Source organism: Prionailurus viverrinus, chromosome B3, assembly GCF_022837055.1.
Source record: "Prionailurus viverrinus isolate Anna chromosome B3, UM_Priviv_1.0, whole genome shotgun sequence".
Classification (NCBI taxonomy): domain Eukaryota; kingdom Metazoa; phylum Chordata; class Mammalia; order Carnivora; family Felidae; genus Prionailurus; species Prionailurus viverrinus.
Genome location: NC_062566.1, coordinates 17,239,980 through 17,257,327, shown reverse-complemented (window position 1 = coordinate 17,257,327; position 17,348 = coordinate 17,239,980). Strand labels below are relative to the sequence as shown.

General features: G+C 46.0%; 1 protein-coding gene across 1 annotated transcript in view; it reads left to right on the top strand.

The window, feature by feature from the left end:
- OTUD7A (OTU deubiquitinase 7A) overlaps nt 1-17,348 on the top strand; it is a 183,623-nt gene that overhangs the window by 156,656 nt on the left and 9,619 nt on the right. The window contains exons 9-10 of the mRNA XM_047864481.1: nt 3,450-3,577; nt 5,518-5,667. Coding sequence (XP_047720437.1) covers nt 3,450-3,577; nt 5,518-5,667 — 278 coding nt within the window. The remainder of the gene's footprint in view (nt 1-3,449; nt 3,578-5,517; nt 5,668-17,348) is intronic.

Here is a 17,348-nt window from a genome sequence, read left to right as displayed (position 1 = left end):
CTATTCAGACACCAGAGTGATCAAGGAGTGAAGGTGCAACTGACAACCCAGGGCTGAGAGAGCTACCCATCACCTTGCTATTTCTTCTTCTCAGCATTAATATCTGACTCTCTGATGCCTCATCTCCTTCCAGTGCTTACCTCTCCATCCACTGGATTAGGGAAGAAATGACACTCCACATTTCTTACTGGGATATTTTTCTGAGTATGCAGGCTATAATTCTTTGTTCCCTCCTGTCCATTACTAATTACTATCTTGTTCAAATGTCCACTTGCCTGCTCACTTACTGTGTGACAGGGACAAGCAAGCAGCTGATGGAAGCATTTGAACCTCACACACCTGGCAGCCTCCCTCTGAGCTATGGCTGGGCAGGATAATCACCTGGGATATTTTTAAATGCACACCCACGAGCATTGTGTTTAGACTTACCATGTATATGTGTATTTAAAACACTCCTTTTCAGGGGCGCCTGGGTGGCGCAGTCGGTTAAGCGTCCGACTTCAGCCAGGTCACGATCTCGCGGTCTGCGAGTTCGAGCCCCGTGTCAGGCTCTGGGCTGATGGCTCAGAGCCTGGAGCCTGTTTCCGATTCTGTGTCTCCCTCTCTCTCTGCCCCTCCCCCGTTCATGCTCTGTCTCTGTCCCAAAAATAAATAAACGTTGAAAAAAAATTTTTTTTTAAAAATAAAACAATCCTTTTCCATTTCTCTTCCCTTCCTGAAAAATTCATCTCTAAAGCTATACAGTGTGGCAAAGCAAGGTGAGTATCTGCAGTGGGCAGGCAGGGCATCAGCAGGAACCAGAGGATCAAAGTCAGAGTGTCAGAGCCAGCAGGGTGAAGAGGACAACTCGGGGGTGGGGTGGCACCAGAGGTGTGGAGTTTCTTACATATGGAGAGATTGATCGAGTAAGGAAAAGAGTTTAAGACTAATAGAAACCAAGTTTCTCATTGTTGGAGAAGGGAGTTATGAGTAGAAATAACTTTGGGGTGTTATATTGGAATTGGAGGTATCCATGGACTCAAAGTTAGCTTAGAGATGAGAGATGAAAGTATCTGTGTACATGTATGAGTGCACATAAAACACACATATCCATTCACTGAGTCTAGAAGCAGTGACATCCCAATAGTGATGATCATATTTTGACTTCTACACACCATTATCCACTATTTAAAAAAAACCTCCTTGGAGAAATGGCTGAATCCAGGGCTGAGACAGAGAAGGTACAAGATGAAACTGAAACTGGACCATATTCTTATGTCAGAAGTCAGGGAAGCACTCTGAACAATGACGGGGCTGAGTCACAAGGACACAGCTTGAATGAGCCACACTGACACAATCAGGACACATCTGAACATCAAAATAATCATTAATAGATTATAATTCATTGGATAAAATAGAAACCAGAAATCCATAGTGATATCAATAAATGCATAAAAATTTGGTGAGGAGTAAGCTATGTGCACAGATTTGAAATTCGTCCCCACAAAATTCTTATTAATTACAGAGGAGAAATGAATAGCTCTGTAGGGGGAAGCCTGGCAGGTGGCCTGAAGGCAGTGGCCCAAGTCAACATCACCAATAATGGGACAGCCCAAAGGCCCAGACCACCTGATAGGATGCTGTGAGGACACAACATAATTCAATACAATCTGATCACATCAGGGAAAAGATGAACCCAGACTAAGGACATTCTACAAAATACCAGGCCCATAGTCTTCAATAGTGTCAAAGTCGTGAAAGTCAAGGAAACCCTGAGACATGTTCCAGACCAAAGGAGTCTAAAGAGACACCACAACTAAAAGCAGCATGCTGGAGTCTTCATTTAAAAGGCATTTTGGGGGCAGTTTGCAGATTGGGATCTGTCAGGGTGGTTAGATCTATCAGTGTATTAGTAATTGGACATACCCTTGATTTTGATGACTGTGCTGTAGGAGAATGTTCTGTTCATAGGATGTGTGCCTAAACTTTTCTAAGGTGTTAAGATTTCAGATGGGCAATTTACTTTCAAATGATTCCAAACAACGACAAGTAATTTATACTATATGTGCAACTTTTTTTCATCTTTTGGTTGCTGCCAAATATTTTTAAGTATAAAAGTAAGGTATTTTGAATCATCAAAAATAAACAAACTTAAAAAATATATATGTGCAATAATAACCACGAAACTTCCCAGGTGATTGATGCATTCCTGAATAGTTTTTGTTCTAGAATTAACTCAAGCAGGGGAGCCTGGGTGGCTCAGTTGGTTAAAAGTCTGACTTCAGCTCAGGTCATGATCTCACAGCTTGTGGGTCTGAGCCCCGTGTCGGTCTCTATGCTAATAGCTCATAGCCTGGAGTCTGCTTCAGATTCTGTCTCCTTCTCTGCCCCTCCCCCACTCATGCTCGCTCTCTCTCGCTCTCTCTCTCTCTCAAAAATTTATATTTAAAAAAAAATTTAAGTCATTCAAGCAGTAAGCTGTGGGCTGTGAATGTAGAGCTCTTTCCTCAGGCTACCCAACCCTGGATTCTCCAACAGAGCCTCACTTGCTAGCTCTGGTCCCACCTGCTTCAGTCCTCACAGACCTCCCTCAGTTAATTCTGGGCATGCCCCAAGTGCTCAGGAAGAAGTCCAAGTGCCACCTGAGAGACTTGTCTCAATGCTGCCACCTGGGCTAGCACTACAGATCCTACAGAGGCCCCATCAAGCTGTGAGCTCTGACTTTCTCATCTCATTGGGCTCTTTCCTTGCTTGGGGTGGCCTGGTTGTTGAAGGACATCAAGGCTACAGTCTTCTGCCCCAATATCTGAGTTCTAAGTGAAAGAATTTCTTGGAGGCAGCTCTTTCTCTGAGCCTCAGACATGAGTCAGGCATGTGGGCTCCAGTGGGTCCAAGTAGCCTGGGTTGGGCATTCAGGGTCACTCCCCTGTTGCTCTGAGAATTGAAACCCAGGCAACCTTCTCACTCCCTTTTCTGTCAGGGGGACTATTTCCTAGAAAGGCACTCAGATCTTTGTATCAATGCCTCCCTCCCAGCCCACCTGATGTGTGTAAGCACACCTGTGCCCCTAATGGGTAAGGTTCAACTCAAGCTGCTGGATATAGTAATGGACCAAAATGGAAGCCTCCACCCCTCCAGCCCCCACCGCATCCTTGTTCAGTGCCCCAGATAACTAGCCCCCATGTTGCCATGTGCTCTGGGTGGGGTGCCTCTGCCACCTTGTCTTAAAGGTGGCAAGCAGCCATCACAGGCAGCTTCTTTCCTGTCATCCCCTGAGAACACTCAATGCAGGGTGGGGTGAGGTGCTGGGGCTTATGTCTTTGCCATCAGTGGATGGCATGGCAGGGAGGTGGCTTCAGAGGGCCTCAACAGGCAGGGTCCATAGAGGTAAGATCTGGATGGAAGATACTGCCTTCAACATCCCTGACATCCCAAACCCTAACTCAGGCTTGCTTTGCTTTGTTTCCTAGTGTGGACAACTCTGAGGACCCTGTGTATGAGAGTCTAGAGGAGTTCCATGTGTTTGTCCTCGCCCACATATTAAGAAGACCAATAGTTGTCGTAGCAGATACGATGTTGAGGGACTCAGGTGGAGAAGGTAAGTTCATACGTAATAAAACGGCCATGTAGGACTCATGACCCAGAAAACATAACATCCCTATTAAGGAAGAGACAGCCTAATGTACAAGTTGAGGCTCCCAGAAGGCCACAGAGCATTATTCTGTGAAGATGAAGATTATAGTATTTCTCCTCAATTTCATGTGTTTCTTTTTCTTTCCGAGTGGCAGGAGGGTTTACTCCTGGCCATCCACCCAGCCATCTATGCTTTGTGTCGATGGCAGGTGGCCATGAGAAATCTGGCTGAGTGTCAGCTGGAATGAAGCCCTGAGGGCTAAAGCCTTGAAGAAACCAGGTCAACCCAGGGCAGTAGGTGCCTGCAGCTGGTCCTTCCTCCAGCCTTTCTGCCCAAGCAAGTGGCAAGGCCACTTTCAAAGTTCACAGGGCAGCCACACTCTCAAAAGAGTAGGGAAAGAGGAGAGGTCAGGGAAGGTGGGCCAGGAAGGTCACCCCCTGTGCAACTGCCCCTGCCACTCAGCACAACTTCCTAGGTCCAGCCCCTCCCAGACTTTTCACTTTTCCTTTGCTTCCACCACTAGCACAATCCAGTCCCTTTTGGTGCCATGTTTCCCTTTGGTCACTTCTCAAAAAGGTCTCCTTGCCAGGTAAATGCCAGACAGTGAATATCCCCCAGCCTAACTTAAATTTAAACCTGAGCCTTAACAAAAGTCATGGGTCTTCCAGAGTGTCCTACAAATTAGGACAAGGCTCTTCTTGCTGAGTCACAACTGCCAAAGGAAGTCTAATGGGGCCATGGTTGTCACAGTGGAAGGACATTGGTCCTGACCAGTGCCACCTCCTTCCCTGTGCAGGCAGCAACATGGTGTTTGTTCTCTCTGGATACAGAGCCAGGACTCTCACTGGGGTCTCTGGGCACATAGACGTGTACCCATCAGATCCCACAAGGCTGGGTCCATGTTTCCTTCAATGTTACCTGTGCTCAATGGCTCAGCCCTCTCCAAGTGGGCCTACCCCACCTCTCAGCCCGTGGGCAGAATCACAACTAAATCTAATGTGGATAAAGCAGGGCTGGTGGAAGGAAACCTGAGAGTTCCTCAAAAGCATCACAGAAGCTATTTTTGCCTGCATTCAGCTCACAGAAATACAGTGAGTGAGTCACTGACTCCAAGGCCAAGAGAGACAAGGTTCTTATTAAGAAGTAGATGCTGTAGCAGGGCAGATATTTCCAGAAGTTGTTCTGTTTCAGTGAGGGTTTAGGCTCTCATCCCTCCCTTTGATGAGTAAGTAAATGAACATGATTGTGTCCCAATTGCTAAAGAAGCCAATCCTCATCTCCCATTTCCCATCTGACTCACAACTTGGTGCTGGAGTTTTCTGGTTGGTTCCTTTGGACTCAACAGAAGAGCTTCTCAAAATATAGAACAAGAAAGCTCTTGAGAAGCATAGATATCATTCTGTATATAAATGCTTTAATGAACACAAGGAGAGGAAGAAGCTCATCCAGAAAAACATGGATTTCCAGACAGTGTTCAGTGCATGTCACTGCTGACTGTTGTGAGCTCTTGATCATCTGTGTAGGTCTCAGGGCAGCAGGCCATCCCTGGGAAAATCACAGTGAAAAGCTCTCAGCCCTGTCCCTTTTGTCCCCAGTGTGCAGCCTGACAAGGCACAAGGATGAGCAAGAAGGACTCTGCCATGGAGGCAGGAGGGAGTGAGGGGTTCCCTGAGCATGCATGGGGCTCCAGGTCTCATCCACCTAGTACCTGTGAACCTGAGCTCTCTCACCCATCACCAGATGGGCAACACCTAGCTTACTGCCTTGATAACATCAGCCCAAGGGTGGCTGATGATCTAAAGCTGATGACCCTCCCTTCTGCCCCACCACCTCATGCAAGGTGGTAAGGGATGCCACTTAGGTCCTCTTCAGGCTCCACATGCTCTCACCATTTCTGTCCACAGCATTTGCTCCAATCCCATTTGGAGGGATTTACCTGCCTTTGGAGGTGCCTCCCAACAGGTGCCATTGCTCACCTCTGGTTCTTGCCTATGATCAAGCGCATTTCTCTGCCCTGGTGTCCATGGAGCAGAGAGATCAGCAAAGAGAACAAGGTATGCCTGCTGCTTCCTGAGACACAATGTACAGGGCAGGGGTGGGCACAGGAGGGCATGGGGAGGCAGAATGTGGGGTTGTCTGTGGGAAGCACACCCATGCACATTTAGTAACAATGGATTTTGTGTGTATATGGATAAATGAGTATGCACATGCAAATGTTGCAAATGCACATGTCATTGGAAATAACAATGTCAAAGACAACTTTTAATTTCAAATACAAAGCAAATTAATAATTCCTACCACACTTAAATAGCCTTTAATGTTTTTCCCTTTCACATCTATGTACATTTTATATGAACATTTATAATTCATCTTAGATGTAAACTCTTTAGGTCCCTAGAGCAGGGGCCTGCAAACTATGGCCCCACTGCCTATTTTTGTAAATAAAGTTTTAGTGGAACACAGCCATATTCATTCATTGACATATTATCAGTGGCTATTGCTTTGCACTACAGGGGCAAAACTGAGTAGCAGCCACAGAAACCATGTGGCTTGCAGAGCCTAAAATATTTACTAAGTAGAGCTTTATGGAAAAACTTTGCCAACCTCTGCTCTAGAGTAAGCTTTTGAATCAAAAGGTTGATATTCTCTTTCAAATTGCTGCAGCTGTTTCCCTAAGTAGTTGTTTCAGTGCTGCAGACAGGCCCACCAGGCCAGCCCCACAGGCTGTGCACTGCGCAGTTTCAGGCCACCACTGGTCAGATGCTCATGTGGAGCCTGTCTTCCATCTCTGTGATATGTGTCTTTGCTGCGGAAATGGCAGGATTCTGATTAGAATGGATGCTGTTTTCTCATGTTAACTGGTGGCTGGCTGAGTGAGAGGGGGAAACTCATCCTCCTCTTGTCAATCCTGCTTCTGCTTTAGACAGAGAATCCCCAAGAGACTAAAGGACAGGCAGGACTGACAGTTTCAAGGTCCCTGCCTTTGGGTGTGGTCTCCAGAAATGCATGGTGGCTAGCCAGGGAGTGATGTGACTCCTGGAAGGAAAAGGAAAGCAGGGTTGTGGCCAGCTGTAATGGGAAAATCACATCATTTTTCCGTATCATTGACAGATATCTCATTTGGGTCATGGAAAACAGTATTTAGCCAAGAAGGACTGAGAGCCATCTTTGCCTTTTCTGTTGTCTGTCAGCCTTTTGGCCTTTGTGGGTTTTAGCTCTCCTCAGAGCTTACCACAGCCCTTGGGCAATGTGGGGGCCCTTTCTCAGGACTTGGGATCCCAGCCAGGATCGAGGCCACTCCATCCAGGCTCCCCGGAGACTCTCTGCTGTCAGGGAAGATAAAAGTCTCAGGGCTGGCATCCCTGGTTGCTGAACAGGGGGCTCAGACACCCAGTCCTGTTTTATACAGAAGACATTGAGCTCCTCCAGGCCTTCCAGATGCTGCTTTGAGGTGTTTCAAGGTGAAAATGCAGGTGCCTTTCAATAAAAGGATGCATGAGGTGGGGCTGTGGTTCAGCTTCTCTCAGGGGAATGGTTGCAGAGGTGACTGTGGTTTCACCTTTGATGACTTGGTTTTCCCAAAGAGGAGTTTGGGTCCCAATCCTTGGTTCTGTGTTGCTGTGACACAGGCTTCTGCAGCTCTACCCACTAGGTTACTCCTCTGAGCAGGGGTGGGGGGGGTGGAGCGGGGGGGTCCTACCTCCACTGATGTCTTGTGGCCCCATCCAGCCCCCTTGACCCACTGCAAGTCAAGTGCCACAGTGCCACCTTCTTCTTTTTTTTTTTAATGTTTATTTTTGAGAGAGAGAGGCGCAGAGAGAGGAGACAGAGGATCCGAAGCAGGCTTCACACTGTCAGCACAGAGTCCGATGTGGGGCCCGAACCCACAAACTGTGAGACCATGACCCAAGCCGAAGTTGGACGTTCAACTGACTGAGCCACCCAGGGTCCCCTGTGCAGTGTCACCTTCTGCACAAGCAGAAGCTTGTGCCCAGGCTGGGTAACTTGTGTGTGGCATGTCAAACCCTCATACATCTGGAGAGAACACAAATGCTTTGTGGGCTCTGAGGCTTTAAGTTTTGCAGCAACACATCCCTGTGTCACCCTTGTAAGGCTTACGGGTGCTGGTAGAGGTGGCTCTGCTCCCTATACCTCCCATCAGCCTGAAGCTCAGTGGTTCCACAGGATCTGTTTGGGGGCCAAGGGTTAGTTCAGTAAATGTATGTTAAGCACCTGTTACTTCCAGGTTTGGGAGCCCCAAAGATGGTGGCATCCCTGCTTTAGGGCTCTCACTACCTTATAGAGGAGACAGGCAACTCCCCCACACCACAGTACAAGGCAGGATGTACACAAGGCAGGCACAAGCGCCATTCAGGAAAAGAGCGATTATTCCAGTTTGGAAGAACAGACAGAGACAGAAGAGAGAGGTGGGTGAGAAGTAGCCTTGGAGGCTGTGTGTGATGTCCGGAGGCTGGTACCAGGGGGACAGAATAGGCCTGAGCAAAAGTGCGAGGCTGCTGAAGGAGTGGTGCTGATGTGGCAGAGCAAGCTTGTGCTTAAGGAATGTGCCATTGGTCATGGAAAGGCCTAGGCGGTGCTGCTTCTGTGCTGTGCGGCATCAGGAGTCTTATCTAGGAAACAACATTGCCTATCACTAAGGCAGTCCTGTCTCCTGATCCTTCAGTGTTGCTTCAAAGATAAACCTAAATGTCTTGAATACGTCCCTTCCTGGCCACCATTAGTGTTGTGTCTCCCCAAAAGGACCTGCTAAAGGTGGGAGGAACAGAGAAAACCTGTTGAGGGAGCCATCACCAGGGGAAGCCAACCCCAGGGCGCCTCGGTGCTGCTGTCCTTTCCTGACCTACAGCAGGGGGGGGCCTTTTTGCAAATACCAGGTCCTAGAATTTCATGTGTTGTTACCTGATGGTTGGGGATGTTGGGGAGAAGCTGAGAGGAGGTCAGGAGCCCATCTAAGGAACAGACTCAGCCTCTCTTCTCGGCCCTTATAATGCCAAGGAAAATGGAAGCAGCCACAGAAAGCCATACTATAAGCCCCCAAAGGAAAATGTGTCCTGAATAGCACTGGGCTATAAGGGGCTCAGAGGAGAAAGGGCTGCTGCTGCTTCTCTAACAGGGGGTCCTTCCTGAGGTGGGTGGTCCAGGACTGGCACAGCAGCTCTAAATGTTCTCAGGGATTCAGGCTCCCAGCCTTTCCCTGCTCCACCATTATTTTTTTAATGTTTATTTATTTTTGAGAGAGAGAGAAAGTGGGGGGAAGAGGCAGAGAGAGAGGGAGACAGAGGATCCAAACTGGGCTTTCTCTGCTCTGCACTAACAGCAGAGAGCCCAATGCGGGGCTCGAAGTCACAAACTGTGAGATCAAAGTCAGATACTTAACTGACTGAGCCACGCAGGCACTCCCATCCACCATTACTATCATGTGGTTTCAGTCTCATGGTCATATGATGGGTACTGCAGCTCCAGGCATCACATCCAAATACCTTCTCTTCCTGAAAGTTTGTCTTTTCATTTGGGAGGAAAACCATCCCCGAGGACTTGTGCTGGCCTCTTGCTAACCCAAGCTGAACACCATGCCTGCAGGTTTCTGGCTGCATAGAAGCCTGAGAAGAGAGTACAGTGGAGGAAGGAGGGGGCGAGGTGGTTGGTGGGGGTTCAGTGAGCCAGCTTCACATCCAGGGGGTGGCGTGATGTTTTAGGCAGTTCCATCTGGATTGTCCTCTTTCTTTCAGCAGTGATGAGTACCTTGTATCTGGGGAAAGGCAAAAGGATAGAAATTAATTCTTTACCAACTGGTCCCTTGTCTGGAAATAAACCAGTGTTGACTGTTGGGCTCTCAATCCCCTAAAAAGCCATGGTGCATGAGGCTGTCAGTGCCAGCTCCTTAACAGAAAACCCGTTCTCTTTAAGGGCAGGGAGATAAGCAGGCTGACTTATAGCACTTGTCAATGCCTTTGAGTCTTATGGTTCAGGGACTGCCACAGGTAAAGGATGGCACATGCTCCATGCAGTCCTGGCAGTGGCCAGGGCCCCCACACGACAGGGAGATATTGGGGGTCCTGTTGGAAGCCAGACCCGGTGTCAGGCAGCTGACTAGATGATCGTGTGCCTCCCACATCTGAATGCCACCTGGTAGTTTCGTGCTCAAAGGTTTTCTGTCCTCAAGCCCTGGGCCTGTGCCGGGACTCTCCCAGATAGGACTGCGGCTCTGGACCCACAGCCTTCTGAACCCTTCTGAAATCAGAACTTAGCCAGGCACTGGGCTTTTCACTCCAACCTTAAAGAAAGTCTCTGTAGCTCTGTGCTTTCAGGATACACTAGACTCTGTCTCCAGAGGGCACCTTTGCTGAAACAGGAAGATTTTACAGATGCTAAGTCACCACCCCAGTGAGCATCCTTGCCCACAAGGATGGGCAGCTGAGGGAGAGAAGATTTAGCGGGAAAACCATCTTTTTCCTCCCTGTCCCTTTCCTGCCATGCCTCTCTCTCCATTCATGAGGTCCCCTGGCGCCTCTTAGAATCCCTTCAGCTGCAGGTAACCAAAACCCAGCTCAGCATGGCTTAGACAGGAAGGGTGTTTGTTTACTCACACACCCAACCATCTGGAATCTGGCAGGCCCCATGGGACAAGTTGGGCACTTCAGGAATGTCCTAAATGACCATGCCCCCATCCCACCCTGCAGCCTCCTCACCTTCCATGCAGGACAAGCCACTGCCACCATCCCCAGCATCAACACACACACACACACACACACACACACACATACACACACATGTCCTGTTTGCCCCCAAACACCTGTGTGTGAGAGCATGGGCAGATCGAGGTAGGAAGTATCCACAAAGATCCCAGAGCATCTTGTCCTGGAAGAAACTAAGACATCCTCAGAAGCAACTAGCATGGTGTTAGAAGGACTCCTGGGCTGAATAGACAAGGCTCCCACAGGACAAGAGGGACAGTAAAGATCATAACTGGAATGAGTAGAAATACGACAAGGATTGTTTAGTCCACAAATTCATAATGATACTTGGCAAAAGACTCACTTTTCACCTCTACTTGGTGCCACACATAACTTTGGAAACTGGTAAATAGCAGGAAAGTATCAGCCCAAATCCTGCATTTCCTCAGTGAACTGGTGAGGAGACTTTTCTCTGAGTTGAGATATCTCAGTGTGTCATGAAGGGAGAGGCTACAGCATTCATTGTTAAGGGCTGAATTCATATGTTGACTTCCTAACCCCTGTATCTCAAGGATGTGACTGTATTTGGAGACAAGGCCTTTCAAGGGGTAAAGTGAGGTCATGTGGGTGGACCCTAATCCACCTGAGTGGTGTCCTTATAAGAGATTAGGACACAGACACACACAGAGGGGAGCCACAGGAGGACCCAGGGAGGAGACAGCCATCCACAAACCAAGGTGAGAGGCCTCAGAAGGAACCATCCCTGCTGATTCCTCGACCTTGGAATTCCAGCCTCCAGAACTGTGAGAAAACACATTTCTGCTGTTTAAGCCATGCAGTCTGTTGTTGCTTTGTTATAGCAGCCCAAGGAAAGGAATACAGACAGAATGAGAATACCAGTCTTCAAGCCCAAGTGAATGAATGGGTGAGTCTAAACACAAATCAGCAAATACCATAAAATATGGTTAAAAAATTTTTAAGCATATCTTCAGAGTTTATTGGGAGCAAGGAACAGTCCTGTTGACTCCCACCTGAGACCTTGACCCATCAGCAGTGTCCCATATGTTTACGGAGTGTCTTTCCTCCCAGGCCACATACATGGAAGGTGGAACCCAGCTGTGACCTCACATCTCCCCCTGACACACACACACACATACACACACACACACACACACACACACACACTACAGCAGGCCAGCTTGGTACCTGGATGGAGAGGCATTACAAAGCTTGTGAAGGACTTCTGCTTCCACTGAGGACCAGTCAGATCCAATGACATCTTACTTTGGCTTCCAACCCAGAACCAGAGCTGATGAGAAATCAACAGTGGAGAGGAAGGTGCCCTGTGCACCCCTAATCTTCCCATTCCCCACAGAACCACCACATCCAGAAGGAGGGCATGTCGGAGCTGGGAAGAAGGTCAGCCGGCCCAACCCTTGATGTGCCCTACACAGGAGGGACTCATATAGGTCACCTGGACAACCAGGGGCATAGGTGGGACTTGAACTAGGTATCCTGACTCCTACCTGGGACTTCTTCAACCTCTGTTTGAATTTTTTTTAAGAATAAAAGGAAAAATAAAATGCCTACTGGAACTTTTATAGAGGGTAGAAAGGAAAATGCCTGCTCACTGGTGAGAGACCAAAGTGTGCTCCTGCATCTTCCGGTGGTCTTGGTCCCCAGGAGAAGGCCAAGAGGAAAGGTATGGCCTAGGGATCCCCACCCCCAGTTTCTTCTACCATCCCTCACCATCAGGCCTGTCTCTTCCCATAGCCTGGACCCAATGCCGGGGCAAAGAGGTTCCCTCTCTCATCACACATGGCTACCAAGCAGATGCCAGCTGGAGCCAGGTGCTCTGAGCAAGGGCAGTGTCTGCATGAAGGCCTGGCCATGGCCGCTCCTGGTATGCAAGCTGTGCATTAACACTTCCCTTTAGAACTTCCTTCTCTGTGTCCTGATATCCTTCCTGACTAGTGTTATGACCAATAAATGAAGGGTTTGATTACTCCAGGGCAGTTCAGGTAGTCGGCATAAACTATCACTCAACACATCTGGGTGAGGATTGACTGTACAAACAGTAAGTGGGGGATGCAAAGATCAGGCAGCACCTACCTGCAGAGCCTATGTGGCCACATGGGGAAGAACCCTGGGACCAGGAAGACCCCAGGGATTCGGCGATTTGGAGGGGAAAGATGAAGGTGCCTCCCAGAGGAGGTGGTGTTTTGCAGAGCAAACTCACATGGCAAACCCAGCAGAGCCCACCCTAAGCAGGGACGTGCCCTGGCTGGCCCTGGCCCTGGTGAGAAGCCTCCTCAGTGCCACAGGGGATGCCCAGGTATCCAGAGCTGAGAAGGAACTGACATGTGCTCTAAAAGCCTGAGGATGAAAGGGCATCACTAAGTGGAGAAGAGAAGGGGAGGGCGTCTCTTGTGTATGGATCCCAAGGGTCCATTCAAACAACAGAACTTCTGGGTTCAGTCTGTCCAAGCTGGACATTTCTGGCTCAGTTCATCAGCATCACCTTCTTGACCAACAGATGCTGCATTCAGATCCATTAGTAGTTGACTAAGTATATGTGAGCTCCCTGCCCCCTCAACAGCCAAATGCCTGTACGTGGGGACCCTGGGCCCCATTATAATGGATGGTGGATTTTTAAAAATTTTTTCTACAAACTCTAGTTAAACCAGGGCCTAGTAGATATTTGGAATGTGGCTAATCCTCACAATTCCACTCCAGGGAAAGAGGGGTCATCCCAGTGGCAGTCCAGCAGAGCAAAGGGCAGGACTGCCATTTACATGGTTGATGGCATGAAAGCTTGCCATGGATGCCACAGATTCCTGGAAGCAAGATCTGGCCCGAGGTCAGGGAGCAGGCTGTGGGTGGGCTCCAGCTTTCTCATGTGGAACCCTGTGGGCCTGAGATTTCAGGGATGTTCTTCAAGAATGCTTGTATGATGGCACTCCATTCCAGGCATTTGTAACCAGGACAGTTAAATGGGTGTACACCTAGGGTTGGATTTCTTCCTGCCCAGGGGCAGGACCCAGTGGCTGCTGGGTCTCAGGCATGGGTCCAAGCATAGCAGAGCCTCACCAGCAGACCTGGGCTCCTACAGAGATGGCTCAGAAGCAACCTCACACCTCCTGGTTTTCCACTGTCAAGCATGGCTTTCACACAACCACCATGGTGTCCTATCTCACACAAAGAATAAAGAGGTTTATACTCTCATGTCATGAGAAATCTTATGACCAGCATTTGGTTGATTTGGAACCTGACATTCGTCAAAGACCTAGGCCCTTTTTGTCTCTCCACTCTCCTTGGCCTGTTGCCTTTTGTCCCATAGTTGTCCCTCATTGGTCAGATGACTATTGTAGCTCCAAGCATCATATCCTCACACAAAACATGGAGAGATCAGAAAATACCCTGGCCCTCCTTTGTGTTGCTTTTAACCAGGAATCTTCCAATTGATTTCCTCTTACATCTCATTGAGCAGATTCTGTTCTAGGCTTTGTCTCAGAAGTCATAGAAAATGAGTCAACCATGAATGCCTTAGAGCCATCCTGACCCTTCATGACAGTCCCAGGAGGTGGGGTCTGTGAGTGGGAACAAAGGATGGGCAGCCAGTGGTGACTGCTGCACCTCCCCATGGCCCTCAAAAATTTCTACCTCTCCCAAGACATTTCTGAGAGTCCTCTAGCAAGATACCTCTTAGATGGAAGATTTATCACACTTTTCTTTCCATTTTGCATTTTCCCAAACCTCATCTCCCATGCACTATCTCCTTTGACTTTCACAAAACTCTGAAGTTTAGTGAAAGTGGGACAGAGGTCATCCCCAGTCCTGCTCCCTCTCTTGACCCACCCAATAGGGCTGTGGCATGAAGTCCTGTATCCTCTGACAAAGGAACAAAATCTATTCAATGGAGAACAGAGAGTCTTTTCCACAAATGGTGATAAAGCAATTTAACATCCATAGGCAAAAATATGAACGTGAACCTAAATCTTAATAATATAAACATTAGCTCAAAATGAATCACAGAATAAATGTAAGATGCACAACTATAAAATTTTTCAAAGAAAATATGGGGACCCAGAGCTAGGCAAAGAGCTCTTTGACATAAAATCATAATCCAAAAAAAAAAAAAAAAGAAAAATTGATTAATTGGACCTCTGTTCTGCAAAAAAAAAAAAAAAAAAAAAAAAATTTAAAACAACAACTGTTAAGAAAATGAAAAGACAAGCTATAGATTGGGGGATAATATTTTAAAACTACCTATCAACAAAAGATTTGTATCTAAAATATGCAATGAACAGTTAAAAAACAATAGTTAAAAAATCCAAATTAAAAAATGGGAAAAAGTCATGAACAGACATTTCACCAAAAAGGATACACAAGTGTCAAATAACAACATTGAAAGATGTTCAGCATTGCAACCACAATAAGATGTCACTACACACCTATCAAAATGACTAAGATTTGTAAAAGTGATAATACCAAATGCTGGATGTGGAACAACCACATCTCTCTTGCTTTACTTGTAGAAATGTAAAACTCTGGAAAAACAGTTTGGCATTTTATTATGAGACTAAACATCACTTACCATATAACCCAGAAATTATACTCCTAGGTATTTATCCCAAAGAAGTAAAAATTTGTGTCCACACAAAACTGTATACCTGAAGGTTTGTAGTATCTTTATTTGTAATAGCCCAAAACTGGAAACAACCCAATGTCTTTCCTGGATTAACAAACTATGGTACATACATCCTGTGGAATCCTGATCAGCAGTACAAAGGAATAAAAATGATACATGCAGTTACTTGGGTGAATCTCAAAGAAATTATGCTGAATGAAAAAAGTCAATCCCAAAAGATCACATACTATATGAGTCCTGTTACATAGCATCCTTGAAATGTCCAAACTATACAGATGGAGATCGGATTAGTGGTTGTGGATCTTCAGAGAAAGAGAACAAGTAGGATGTGTGTGTGCATGTGTGTGTGTGTGTGTGTGTGTGTGTATATGAGGGGTTTATTTTAGGAATTGGCTCACACAATTCTGGAGGCCAAGAAGTCTCACCATCTTCCTGCCATCTGCAAGCTGGAGAACCAGGAAAGCCAGTGGTATAATTCAGAGTCCAAGGCCAAAGAAGTAAGGGCCAATGGTATAAATTCCCATACAAGTCTGAAGGCCCAAGGAGTGGTAGCACCAATGTCAGAGGGCAGGAGGAGCTGTATATCCCAGCTCAAGAAAAGAGAGCAAATTCTTCCTTTCTCTGCCTTTTTGTTCTGAATCCTGAATGGATTGGATGATGCCTGTTCACATTGGTGAGGATGATCCTCTTTTCTCATTCTACCAATTCAAATGCTAATCTCCTCTAGAAATAACCTAAATATGTTTTATTCCATATCTTGGCATCCCTTAGTCCAGTCAAGTTGACATATACAATCATCCATCCACAGTGGTGGACAGGGATTAGGGACAGGAATGAAGTATTGAAAGGAAGTGAGTGTGTTTATAAAAGAATAACACAAGGGACCCTTGTAGTGATGCACCTATTCTGTACTTGATTGGAGGGATTACCTAAATCTACACATGTAATAAAATTGCATAGAACCAAATAAACACACACACACACACACACACACACACACAGAAAGAGAGAGAGAGAGAGAGAGGGAGGGAGAGACAAAGAGAGATGACTGCATGGAAAACTCATATAAACTTAATACACTCAGTGGAGTGTACCAAGGTCTATATCCTGATTGTGATATTGTACTCCAGGTATGCAAGATGTTAGCATTGGGGAGCACCTGGGAGATGGATAGATAAGATCTTTATGCATTATTTCTTACAACTGCATTTAAATCTACAATCATCTAACAATGAAAAGTTCAGTATTCTAAAATGTCTTAGAATATGAACATGTATTGACTAGCCAGCATATTAACAGCTTAAGAACATTTAAAAGCCTAGTCTACCATTTATCCTAACTTCTTAAAATATGGATTTGGATAACCTGTTGTTGTTTTTTTATGTATCTTTTCCAAGAGCCAGCTTTTGATTTCACTGATTTGTCTACTATTTTTCTGTTTTTAGTTTCATCAATTTCTGCTCTAATCTTTATTGTTCCCCTCATCCCACCTGAGTTTAATTTGCTATTTTTTTTTTAGTTTCTTAAACCAGAAATTTAGATTACATACCTGGAACTTTTCTTCTTATCCAAAATAAGCATTTTAATGCCATAAATTTTCCCCTAAGCACTGATTAGCTACATCACACAAATTTTGGTATGTTGTATTTCCACTTCATTGTGTTCAAACTATTTTTCAATTTCCCTTCAGACTTCCTCTTTGACCCATGGATTATTTAGAAGCATGCTTTTTAATTTCCAAATAGTTGGGGATTTTCCAAATATTTTCTGTTATAGATTTAACACATTCATTTAGTAACGGTCTGAGAAAAACTTTTAATGATTTCTCTACTTTTAAATTTGTTAAGGTTGGCTAAGAATGTGTTATATCTTGGTGAATATTTCATGTTCCCTTGAAAATAATGTGTTCTGCTCTTGGTGCATTCTATAAATGTCAATTTATTTAAGTTCTCTAATGATGTTCAGGTGTTCTGCATCCTTGCTGACATTCTGTCTACTTGTTCTGTCAATTACAAAGAGAAAAATGATGAAGTCTCCAAGATCCATAATGGACCTGTTTCTCCTTTCATTTTTGTTAGTATTTGCTTTTAGTACTCTGAAAGCATGTCATTAGGAGCATGCACATATGTAGGATTGTGATGTTTTCTTAGACAATTGACCCTATATCATTGTGTAATGTTTCTCTATATTTTTGGTGACAGTCCTGGTTCTGGAGTCCACTTCCTCTAACATTAGCGTAGCCACTCTAGATTTTTATAATTAGTGAATATCTTTTGGCCTATCTGTGTTTTTATGTTTAAAATTAATTTCTTGCAGTCAGTAGAATTGAGTATTGCTTTTTCTATGCATCCTGACAACTTTGTCTTTTAATTGGTTATTTTTTGACCAT